Consider the following 13,440-nt stretch of genomic DNA (forward strand, 5'->3'; position numbering starts at 1 on the left):
CTAATGACCACAAACTCTTTGCAGATATAAAGCAAAGTAAGAATTATGTCTGTTTTTTTTTTTTTTTTTTTTTTGCTGGCCTTACAGCTTTCTCATGCACCATTGCAGTTTTTTTCATGTTTAGGTTGGTGAAAGGTACCATGAGGACTGCATGAGGGCATGTGTTCCAGAATGCACAGGACCTAACTGGCAGTTCACTGGGAATTGCTTCCATAGGTTTGAAGATGCCTGCAAGGATCTCTAAATTTTCTACTGGCAAGAAGGCTTTGCATACTGTGTTGTCTGTGAGGTCCCACAGAAAGAGGATACTGAGTCTTGGGCTTAAGTCTAACAAAAGAAGAGCCTTGCTGGCCTCTCTGCTTCTTTCTGTCATCTTGCTGCAAAGGAGTCAACCACCAAGCAGCAACATCTGTTGATTAAGCAGAGGGAGGACCTTCCTACCTTTCTGATGTTTCCCTTAACTTGCCCCTGGTAGAAAGGTTCTTGTTTAGAAAAATAATTACTGGTTTACATTGGCAAGTGAGGACATAACATGCGCATGACAGGCTCCCACTTTCTTCTTTCTGTCCTTCAGTTTTTTTAAACACATTGCAAGCTTGGGTTCCAAAAACAGCTCTCTCTGCCCTCAGACACTGGGTAGCTGCACATGAATATCTTCAGACATGGATTGAATTCTCACCTATGAATGCCTTATAAAGCCTGACCCCATAGCAGCAGCCCTAAATGCATCCACAGCACCATGTACATATTTAGCAGTATGTCTATCTAACTGCAAGATGAACTAGACTTGCTGGACCAAGTTACAATACTGGTCTCATCCTGCACTCTCTCACAACCTTCTAGCACTGGCTTTAAGACAGTACCATTGTATTAAAAATGTTGGTTTGGGAATTAAGGGCACTAAATGTCATGGTTGCAGAGACATACACCTTCTTGCCATAATTTCAAAGTAACCTATTCTCTAACATTAAGGAGGACATTAAGCTCTGAAAGTCTGGCCAGATGTGGACCTCAGCCTACAGCAGAGTTCCCTGATGTAATGACTGAAACAGTGAACTACAAGACAAACATTAACAGACACCACCAAGGAACAAGATCTTGCACAAAGCATAGCCATGCTTAATACTGTAAATCCATTTTCACAACTTCCTAATGTCAAAGAGGCTATGGATATAAATGCATGGTCGGATGCAATACCTCCCTACAACAACACATAAAAACAAATGATATAAAATTTGTAAACTAAGCTCAGCTAGTGACAGCATACTGGATGGGTTATTACAGACAAGAGAAAATGCTGCCCTTGCCAAAAAAAGCATATTTTTTAGAAGATACAAGATATATGGTAAATGGATGGCTGTTTACTTAAGGTACAATATAAATAGACAGTTTGGCCACCTGTAACTTACTTTTGTCTAAAAGCAAGGAAAGTTGCTTCTCAAGATCTGAAGAATTTCCAGAATCAGATTCATCTTCATATTTTAGAGGGATCGGGGTGTTGGGGTCAGCTGAAGGAAGCTGTCCATTCCTTTCAATACTGTTGTCAACACTTCTTAGACCCTTCAGAAAACAAGCATGTTTATAACCATGCAACAAATATGTGGAAAGTCAACTCATAAATATTTTATAACCAATGCATGCTAAAGAATTAACAAGAAAAATGTCAATGTTGCACTGCTGAATGTTATAGAAAATTCAGTCAGCAATTTCATCAAACTGCTTCATTAAAATCCTAACTGTTTTCAAAATGTAAATGTCATACATTATGTAAGTAACTTAACTACTTCCATACTTACCATAATTTCAATATCTGGAATTTTAATTCTGTCTGAATTTCAGTACAATGGTGAAAAGCCCATACAATACATAGTAAAATAATATGACGAAAATAAAAATAAAATCATTTAGAACAAGTAGTGCAAAGTGGTTGTATCACTAAAGCATTAAATATCAAATTCAAAGTCTAACTTTGCCTCCCATAAACTAAAGTTAATAACATAAGCCAGCACGTTTTGTTTGCTTTTTATACTTCCTCAAACTATACAAAATTAAAATACCACCTCTGCCTTTGTTCTTCAGATGGCATTTGAGAATACAGTGTCAACTTCCTCCCAAATGTAGTCACCTGGAGAAACCACCTTGCATCACAGTGCTATGGGGCAGTGCCAAAATAATAAAGACATTGTCATACTTTTACAATCTCATGTGGTACAAGTTCCAGTGGATTACTCACAATCACAACAAAATCATCATTAAATCTGCCCGTACTGTCCTCTTCCTATTTTCTGGATGTTTTTATCACCATATCCTCTATCAAAATGTTTAGATGCTCATTAACTGAATGTGCTATACCACAACTGTAAAAAATTGCTCACATCAGCAATATTCTTAAAGGAGGACACAAAGGATCTAGTTAGCAACCACTCACTTGTCAGTGTGCTGGGTCACTGGCAAAATTGCTTGAAAACATTGTGCATATCTAAAACTAATATTCCACCTCTAAGGTCTTCTTCTTCTTCTTTCGGCTTTTCCCGGTTAGGGGTCACCACAGCGGAAATCCGGTCCGCTAATGATTGGCGGTAAATTTTTATGGTGCCGAGTTGCCAGCCCGACACCCAACCTTCAGTGAAGGCATGCCCATTTTATGCATGTCTTTCGAACGCCACTCGACCGTGGGGTGGACATGCAGACTCCACACAGAAGGTGCTCCAGCTGAGAATCGAATGGGAATTGCACCTCTAAGGTAATAATCCAAATTGAGAATTAGACAGAAGTTAAGTAAATATTAGACTAATTCAGCAAATAAAAACTTCTGACTGCCTTAACATAGGACAATGTACAGGAATTCTCTTCCTCGGCATCAAGATGTTTGATACTCTTTTTCATGCCTTGTTGTTTTACTGACTAATCCAGTGTGGACTAACAGAGCCCCCACTGCCAACTGGTTAAACTGTTACCCAACATGCAGATGATTTTTCATAGGTTCATAAGAGATTACTAGACTAATGGCTTAGGAACCCTTGCAAGCCTAGCCAAAATAATGAGATTTTACCCAATATACAGCACCTAGGAATGAGAGGATGGTATGGGTTTGTGCCTATGCCTTGAGTGCGTTAAAAAACTACCCCTTGTCTATATGGGACACAGGCGCTACCCCCAGGTGTGAATTTGCAATTTCCCATCCACTGATCCAAAGTGCATTTGAAGGCAGCCATGGAAGGGATCTGCTTAACAAAAAAAGGAAGTCTATTCCAAAGAAGGGGTAATCTCCGAGACAAATATCTGTCTCCAGGATGTTTTGTTTGAGTTGCTGACTAAGTTTTGATACCTACATTGTGTGATCCTTATTGCTGTTTGAATTGCAGATTTTATTTATTTATTTGTTTGACATTTGTTTACCGGGAAAGTCCAAGTGGGCATGTGGCCACTTTCAAGTATATAGCAATGTTACAATTTTACACTGAAATTCAGATATGATCATCGCAGTCAACAAATAAAAAAAAAGAAAAAGAAAAATTATTTTTTGTAAATGAAAAGTAAACAACTAGATATTATAAAAACTATATGAAGTTTAACACAAACTATTATCAAATAATACAATTGTTATATTAAGGGGAGAGGGTAGAGTAAAGAAAGGAATAGAAAGCAGAAGTTGGTAGATATGGTTTACAGATGGAAGGATAGAAGAAAGGGTAAGGTAAGTTGGAGCATAGGATGGGATATGGGAAATTAGTACTACATTCCAACTATGAGAGTAGAACAGAGAACTATGTTGGCTTAGGGAAAAATAGTATTACATTCAGCTATGAGAGTAGAACAAAGAACTGTTTTGGCATAGGTCCTTGGCAGATCCATTTCTTGGACAGATGCTCTTTCAGGTGAGATTTGAAGGAAGAGTAACTGGGTACAAGTCCGATAGATTCAGGACTGTAAGACAAGCACAAAGCATTCTATAGCTATGTTAAAAATCTCAATGGCAACACTCAGATCTGCTCTGAATTACAGCACAATGACACTAAATATACAGAACCAACTGATATTGCCAACATCCTGGCAGATAGGTTCAGTGCTAACTTTACCCCCCTCTCACCCCCTAAAGGGCCCATCTTTATACTGGAAGAATGCAAAGTTCCTGTAATCACGGCTGCACAGGTAAAAACTTCACTATCCAAAGCCAAGAACACAGCATCCATGGGACCTGACAACATCCCAGGCTGCCTTCTACATGAACTACAGAATGAACTGGCACCCCACCTAAGTACCATGTTCAATCATAGCCTCACCTCAGGCTTTGTGCCCACTGAATGGTGCACCGTGACAGTTATCCCACTCCACAAAGGAGGGGCCACAACAGACCCCGGGAACGACCGCCCCATTAGCCTGACAAGCCTCGTCTGCAAGGCCATGGAACGTATCATCATGGAACTCATAAACAAAGACAGTGGAGATCTCCAAACCCTGGACCCCACACAGTTTGGGTTTGTAAAAGGCAGATCATGTCTCCTAAACCTGATAGACTTTTTTGTAGTAGTCACCAAAGCCATAGATGAGGGTAAGGTGGTTCACACAGCCTATCTAGATCTCGCCAAGGTGTTCGACACCATCCCCCACTCTGGAATTATAGATAAACTCACTAAACTAGGTATAAATCCCTATGTCACAAGATGGGTTGCCAACTGGCTTACTGAAAGAACTCACACTGTGAAAGTAGCAGACTCCAAATCAGACTTCAGACCAGTGACAAGTGGAGTACACAGAGTTCAGTCCTGGGTCCTCTCCTGTTTGGTATCTACTTCTCTGAAGTACAGGCTAACACAGAATGTCTTTGGCTAACTAAATTTGCAGATGACTGTAAACTAGGAGCCATAATTGAAACTCCTAATGATGTGGACATCCTACAAAAGGGCCTCACTGAGACAGATGCCTGGTGTCAAAGACATGATCTCAAGCTCAATGCCAAAAAGTCCATTGTCATCCCCTTTGGTAAAAATTCTGTACCCATGAACTACCACATAGGCGGTAGTCTATTAACACCGAAAGTGTGATAAGAGACCTTGGGACACAGGTGAACAGTAGTCTCTCCTTTGATAATCACATCGCCAAAGTGGTCAGGAAATCCTTCTACGTGGCACACCTCATCACAAAAGGTTTCTCATCCAGAAAAAAGACGTCATTGTTCCCCTCTACTCATTAGACCCGTTATAGAGTACAATGCCCTTTTGGTATGTACCTCACAAAACATCTACAACAACTGGAAAGGCCGCAAAAATACCTCACAAAGAGGATTGGCCACAAAAATACCTCACAAAGAGGATTACTGGCCTCAAGCAGATGCCTTACGCAGACAGACAGTCTCAAAAAACTCCAGCTTTACTCTGTCGCATATCGCCTACTCAGAGGCGATCTCTGCCTAACATACAAAGCTATGTCAAACCCAGAGCTGTTGGACATGCTCCACTTAAAGAAATCCCAATCCCTCCGAGCTACACGCTCTAGGGACCTAAACCTTGTCACCACAATAAACAGAACATGTTGGAGGGATAGATTCCTGTCCCAGAGACTTTCCATACTCTGGAACAGACTACCTATCTATGTCAAACAGAGCTCCTCATTAGCACTCAAGAAAAATCTTGATGATTGGATGGGTAATAGGAAATTCACCCCGGGGATCACTTCTGTGGTTCTGCTTGACAGGGGCACAGGAAAATAATTTTCTTGGGTGGCGAAAGCCAGGGTACATTTTTGGCTAGGCTTGTATAGGGCCTAGGGCCAATAGCCTAGTACCTACCTATGAACCTATGAATAGTATTCTAGGAGTTTGCAACACAGTGAGAATAAAGACAAACTCCAGCAGACCTGTGGGGTTTAGAAATAGATAGCAGATGCTTATTAGAGGAAAGATGGATCCAGTATCTGTCTGCCTGGGATGACATGATTGACAGACCTTGATGCTTTGCCAGAGATGGCCTGCATCTGTCACCCCTGGGCTTCCGGACAATGGCCAAGGCTCTTGCCACCTCTAGAGTGCCTTTTTTAGGCAGTGTTCCAAAGACCAAGTTATCACCGTAACAGCTAAAAACACATGCAATCTGAGGGTCCTACTGCTCAACACTAAGTCTAAATCTCAAAATGTCTTCCAAAAAAGTCACCAGGGACAACTTAAGAACCAAAAACATCATAGTGAGAAAGCGAACAGCTAATACCAAACAGCTTTATTGAAAATGTTGAGCGCTTTCTTCCCTTCTACAAACAAGGGACTTCTTCAGAACAAATACAAGAAATACAACCCCAGCCTTTTATAATAATCAGTAACACTAATTAGTATAATACATCAATTAAACTTAAAAAGACATACCATATTAAAATTTCTATACTAAAACTAAGACCCTATGAGGTAATACCATATTTAATATTAAGTAATTTAAATCACAAAACTTATATATGTAAAAATAGTATATATATATAAGTATATATGTACAATATTAAATATGTTGTTAAAACAAGATTCCAACACCTATAGTGCAAAACCTTACACTAATATTTATTAACTTTGAGATGCTAGATATACTAATAGCTTCATTTATACCTGGGTACCTTATGGCATCAAGCCTCATCTGCCATCTTAACTTGCACACATCTAAATGTACATCTAGACATCTACCTTGTGGATCTTTAAACAAGTGTTGAATCACAAAAAATCGAAAAACATGGTTCCTGCATTCATTAATGTGTCTAGCAAGTACATTTGTTTGCCTACCATGTCGGATGTCTAATAAATGTTCACTTATCCTAATTTTAAAAAATATCTGGTTTTAACAACATATTTAATATCGTACACACACATATATATATATATATATATATATATATATATATTAATACACACACTTTTTTACATATATAAGTTTTGTGATTTCAATTACTTAATATTAAATAGGGTATTACCCTCATAGGGTCTTCGTTTTAGTATAGAGATTTTAATAGGGTATGTCTTTTTAAGTTTAATTGATTTATTATACTAATTAGTGTTATTGATTATTATAAAAGCCTGGGGTTGTGTTTCTTGTATTTGTTCTGAAGAAGTCCCTTGTTATAGAAGGGAAGAAAGCGCTCAACATTTTCAATAAAGCTGTTTGGTATTCGCTGTTTGCTTCCTCACTGTGGAGTTTTTGGTTCTAAATCTCAAAATGCACTTGCTCGAAGCACTCCTTAAAATGGAGAATATAGACATTTGTGCCATAACAGAGACCTAGTTCAAGGCAGCAGAAAGCACTACTGCACTACCAGGCTATAACTCATTCCACACCTTTCGGCCCCAGAACTTGGACCGAAGCTCCAAAGCCAGTGGTTTTTCCATATTCATAAAGGATGCACACACCTCCAGACTGGTAGACCAACATAACGCATCTTCGGTACTTCATGTGCAGCTAACATTGGGTAAGACAGCAATTCAGGTCGTAGCCTGCTATAGGTCCCCAACCATGTCCCAAGACTCACACTTCACGTTCCTAAACCCCCTGGAGAATATTAGGGTCCAACCCAATACACTCATACTAGGTGACTTCAGCTACCCCTCCATTAACTGGGAAAAAATTACTCATGCACCAATACACTTGCCCAACGTTCCCTGGAATTCATTAATTCTAGCAACATCCTTGACCTGGTCATTACTAACATGAGTGACCGTTGCTCTACACCAATAGTCAGCTCCTCCCTGGTTAGATCTGACCACAAACTTATCACCTTGGAAATCCCCCCCCCCCCCCCACAAAGGTAACCACCATGAAAAACTTCTCCAAGCTACTTTGAGCTCCTAAAAACAGAGGTGGTTAACTTCACAGCACCTATGCAAATGGAGATCAACTGCATGACCGCAGATTCATACTCTAATGCACTGTACGAACATGTACACAAATGCATGGATCTCGCCATACCCAATAGAACCAAGACACACTCCTCCAAAAAAAGGAAGCCAATCTGGTGGTCCCCTGCCACAAACAAACTCTACAACAGAAGGAGGAAACTGATGCAGAATAAGGTGAAGCCCTAAGACTGGAAAAACTCCCTTATCAACCTCAACAAAAAGTTGAGATCTCTCATCAAATCCTCTAAAGCTAGCTATGAAAATAAAATTGCAGCAGATAGTAAAGACAACCACAAGGCCTTCTACAGCTATGTAAAGAATCTCCACAGCAAAACCCAGATTTGCTCAGAGCTACTGCGCAATGGTACCTCCTATACCAAGCCAACAGATATTGCCAATATATACTGGCTAACAGATTCTGTGCCAACTTTACTTACTCCTCTACCCCCCCCCCCCAGGGGACCGGTCACAATACCAGTAGATTGCCAGGCACCCAGTATTACTGCTGCACAGATTAAAAAGTACAGTTGTGTACACTTACCATAAATGTAGATGTTCGAGTGTATTCACTGTTGCAGTCATCACACATTTGGGTTATCTGCCTGCATGTAGCCCTCAGCCGGCCTGAATACCAGAGTCTTTGGATTTCTGTGTCGGATGCTGACTCTTCTTCCATGACGTCAGGTCATCAGGGGTATAAAACATGCAGCCAATGCCATTACATCAGTTTTTCTTGCCCAGATGTCAGGTGCCCCCACAATAGGAAGCAATTGTATGGTATGAAACACCCCCAGCAAAAAGCAAACACACGATATAATATATGCCAAACAAGAAGGAAAGGTAAAAGTCAGGAGAAGTCAGGAGGCTGGAGGGAGGGTAACCAGGACTGCAACAGTGAATACACTCAAACATCTACATTTATGGTAAGTGTACACAACTGTACTATGTTCTTCGTGTTTCACTGTTGCAGTCATCACATTTGGGTTGAATCAGGCCCTGTAAGACTGCTGTGGCAAATCCAGCTCTGGATTTAGAAAAGATAGGCAGGTGGTAATGCTTGTTGAAAGTATGTACAGTGCTCCAGGTAGCAGCTTCCAGGATGTCCCTGGTAGGGACTCCTCCGAGAAATGCCGTAGAGGTAGATGCAGCCCTGGTGGAATGTGATCTTATCCCCTGTGGGGTAGGTTTTCCATGGCGCTTGTAGCAAAAATGGATGCAATGGGCTATCCATTTGGAAATGGTTTGCTTTGAAATGGCCTTCCCATCTGCCCCTGGCAGCAAAGCTAACTAGCAGCTGGTCAGATTTTCTGAGAGGTTTAGTTCTGTCCAAATAGAATCTAAGCTGTCTGTGCACATTCAGAGAATGCAGTATCCTTTCCACCTTACTTTGAGGATTAGGGAAAAAAGCAGGCAAATGAATGGACTGGTTTAGAGCCACACTAGACACCACCTTGGGCATAAAGGATGCATTAGTCCCGAAGGAAACCCTGTCCGCATGGAAGATAATGAAGGGTTCCACTGCCATGAGGGCCTGCAGTTCAGACATTCTTCTTGCGGAAGTGATGGCTAGAAGTAAGACTGTTTTCCAAGAAAGGAATTTCAACTCTGCTGTAGCAGCTGCTCAAAGGGGTGAAAAGTGAGTTTTTCCAATACAAACTTAAGGTCCCAGGCTGGAGTGGGAGCTCTCCTGGGGGGGCTTAAATATTTGGCCCCTCTAAGGAATTGTTTTAGCAGGGGATGAGAGAAGAGGGGTGGGCTCAGTATTATAATGTGCTGAAATGGCAGAGGCATGAATCTTAACTGAAGAGAAAGATAGGCCCTTGTAGAGCATTTCTGTTAAATAATCTAGAATATGAGGTAAGCTGGGCACCGTTGTGCCATCCCCTGAGCCTGGTTCCAGGAACAGTATCTTTTCCACTTTTCGGAATAGGATTTTCTAGTACTAGGCCTCCTTGACTCAGGAATGACATGCAAGACCTGTTTACTGAGGGTTGCTAGAGGTGAGCTCAGGGAATTAACCAGGCTGCAAGGTTCAGGGTTTGAAGCTGAGGGTGCAGAATCTGGCCCGCCTGCTGGGACAGCAGGGAAGGGGCTTGAGGCAGGTGCCATGGTTGCAGCACTGTTAGACTGCGCAAAAGGAGGTACCAGTGTTGGCGTGGCCAGTCTGGGGCAATCAGTTTTGTCCTTGGCTTGTCCTGTTTGATCTTTAGTAGAACCTTCGAGAGGAGAAGCAGAGGGGGAAAGGCATAAATTGACAGGCTTTCACAGGTAAAGGACAGGGCATCCACTTTCCAAGCTTGACTGTGGGGAGTTCTGATGCAGAATTTGTTCAGTTGGTAGCTCCTGAGGGGAGGCAAACAGGTCTACCTCTGGTGTCCCCCATTTGTTCCTCAAGAGCTTGAATATTTTGGGTTCCAGTTTCCATTCGTGTGGGTCCATGAGATTTCTGCTTAAGTCATCTGCCAGTGAATTTAGTTTGCCTGGCAGGAATTGAGCTTGCAGGTTCACGGCTAGTCTGCAGAGTGGGTAGGAATGGGTTCCCCCCTGCTTGTTTATGTGCCACATAACTGTGGTGTTGTCTGTCTTTACCAATAGTTGTCCTGGACGAATAAGATCTTTGAAGGCTGTCAGAGCATTCGGTACAGCTAACATTTCTTTTTGACTGATATGCAGGTGCATCTGTTTTGGCTTCCATTTGCCCTGAATGCACTGCCCTGCCATGTGAGCCCCCCATGCATAGTCTGATGCGTCTGTTGTTAGGGTATGGGTGGCAGGAGGTAGAGTGAAAGGGAGTCCCTTGTTGTGGTAGCAGGCCTCTGCCCACCAACGGAACTCTGTTCTTAGACAAGGAATGATAGGAATCAGTTTCCAGGTCCTGAGAAAGTTGACACCATAGACTTTTTAGATACCATTGAAGTTTCCTCATATGCAGTCTTGCATATGGAATTAACAGAATGCAAGAGGCCATGAACCCCAGGGCTTGCAGGATTTACCTTGCATATAGATGGGTCTTTGTGGCCAGTAGGTTGAAGTAGGTTGTCAAATAAACTTGTTGCTCTGGAGTGAGGAATGCCATCTGGGAAGTTGATTTCTTCTCGTTGATGGTGTACCCCAGTGAGGTTAGAAGTCTCTTTACAAATGCCAGGTGTTGTAATAGCAAGTCCTGACTTTCTGCCTGAATCAGGCAATCGTCCAAGTATGGGTAAATCTGAATATGTCTCTGCCTGCAAAATGCAATGGCTGGAGCTAGGCACTTTGTGAATACCCTGGGTGCAGTAGACAAGCCAAAGGGAAGTGCAGAGAACTGATAGTGCATGGAGCCCGCCCTGAAACATAGGTACTCTGTCTGCAGGACCTCCTTACTGGGATGTGCAGGTAAGCTTCTTTTAAGTCTAGGGTTGCCAGCCAGGCATCTTTGGCTAGCATAGGAAGAAGCTGCTGAAGAGTTAGCATTCTGAATTTTGGAACCACCAAAATGGTGTTGAGAATAGACAGGTCCAGGATAGGACGCCAGGAGTTTTCTTTTCTGGGAACCAGGAACAGTCTTGAATAAAAACCTTGTCCTCTTTGTTCTGCTGGGCAGGCTGAATAGCCCTGATACTGAGGAGAAAGAGAACTTGTTTTTGGGCCTCCATCAACTGACTTGGGGGGGGGGAGGTCTGGCCATCCACTTGGGGTTGGGAATGAGTGGAAGTGGAATCTGTATCCTAGGGAAACTATGTTAAAAAAACATTTGTCCTGGGTAATGAGTTCCCAGTTTTTTGCATGCAAGGCGAGCTTTCCTCCAAAGGGAGCAAGTAGTTGAACAGGGCTTGGAAGAGTTAAGGATAAGTCATTGTGCCGCTTTTCCATAGGAGGATGGCTTACTACTCCCTGATTTGGAAGTGGGAGCCCCCCACTGCTTAGATCTGTGCATAGCCTAAGACTGAAGTCTTGGTGGTCCTGCGGCTCCTGGATTTGGACTGAGAAGGCCTGGAAGGGACTGGAAAAGACCAGTTCTTTGAAGGCCAATGCCTACTGAATCTAAGAAGCTGTATTTGTAAGAAGTCTTAAACAGTTTGCATAGATTTAGCTTTTTCCTCCATCCTTTTGAGGACGTCTTCTGCTTTGTTGCCAAAAAGGTGGTCTTGGTTTAACGGTGCATCCAGTAATTTAGCTTTAACAAGATCTAGCAAGTTTCGTTCCTTAAGCCAAGCATGCCTTCTAAGTACAGACCCAATAACATCATTCCTGCAAGATGCTTCTAAAGCATCAAAACCACATTGCAAAGTATGGTTACCAACGTGTTCAGCAGAATGCATCAACTCTTGCAAATCTTTGTGTTCAGCACAGTCTGGAATCAACAGCATTTTCTATTTAAGTAGTCCCATAATATGCTGCTCATACTTCAACATATGAAACTGGCAATTTAAAGCCCTAATGGCCAAAGAAGCAGAAGTGTATACCTTCTTACCCCATCTGTCTAAAGCTCTAGAGTCCCTATCAGAAGGGGTAGGATTTTTGGCAGTAGTTGCCTTAATGCCTTTTGGTCCTTGGGAATTGGTCTCTGGATCCACAGTAGGATTCTTGAAGAAGAATTTGGGAGAGTCAGGTACACTGTAGTACCAGTCAGGTTTCCTGGGAGCTGGAGGCAAAGTGTCTGGGGTAAGGCTGGATTCCAAAAAAATATCTACAATCTCCAGAACAAGAGGGATAGCTAGAGGCTTGTGTTGAGGCAGGAGTAAAAATTCCCTTAGTCTCTTTTTGAACTCAGAATAGTCCTGGCTTTCCCAGCGGAAATGCTCCCTAAGGGTATGCAAGGTTTCACCAAAAGAAAAATCTTTTGGAGGGGAAGCAGAGGGAATGGAATCCTCTGCATTAGAATCCTCATAAGTAGATAAAGGTAAATCCTGGTAGTCAGAAGGAACAGAGATATCAGATTCCTGATCAGAAGTTTCAGAAAGAAAATCAGTTCTAGGTCTCAGAGGGGGAAGGCTGGCGTCCCCTAATTAAGGTAAGTTCTTCAGCCATTCTAATAATTTGTTTTTGTGGCATATGGGCCTGAGAATGCGGTTTTGTCATCGGTTTTCTATGCGTAGTGCGAGAATATTAAAGTATGTAGGCCTGAATACACCCTCAGAAGCCAGTGCCTGCACAGCAGCTCTGGACACATCCAAGGTAGAGACATCCGCAGGTTCCATAGTCGAAGAAGCATCTCGCCACATACCGCACCCCGAATGGGTCTCAGTAGAGGCCTGAGAATCTGTAGTAGCAGGTATCAGGGGCTGCGAATGTGCCTCACTGACTACCAGTAGACTGGCGACTAGCTTAACGGAAGCGTCGTCGGCAGTTTTGGACCTATGCGGTCTCTGTCTTTATCCTTACATTTTTTCAGAAGATCGGTAGTCGGATGGCTTAACAAAGCCATTTCAGAGTACAGAGATTGAGAACGGAAGTATTTAGCTACAAAAATAGCCCGACGACGAATAGTTTGGGCGTTGAACAAGGCACAAAACTGACAGCGAGGGACATCGTTGGCTGGGCCTAAACAGGTGACACAGTAAGAATGAAAATCTCTATGAGGTATTTGCTTTCCA

At 42.3% G+C, this 13,440-nt stretch overlaps 1 protein-coding gene across 1 annotated transcript in view; it reads right to left on the reverse strand.

The window, feature by feature from the left end:
* Nucleotides 1–13,440, reverse strand: part of EDRF1 (erythroid differentiation regulatory factor 1) — a 1,512,804-nt gene that overhangs the window by 893,433 nt on the left and 605,931 nt on the right. The window contains exon 12 of the mRNA XM_044055563.1: nucleotides 1,410–1,560. Coding sequence (XP_043911498.1) covers nucleotides 1,410–1,560 — 151 coding nt within the window. The remainder of the gene's footprint in view (nucleotides 1–1,409; nucleotides 1,561–13,440) is intronic.

The sequence above is a fragment of the Protopterus annectens genome, chromosome 14.part0 (genome assembly GCF_019279795.1).
Source record: "Protopterus annectens isolate FY-2018-M chromosome 14.part0, PAN1.0, whole genome shotgun sequence".
Classification (NCBI taxonomy): domain Eukaryota; kingdom Metazoa; phylum Chordata; order Ceratodontiformes; family Protopteridae; genus Protopterus; species Protopterus annectens.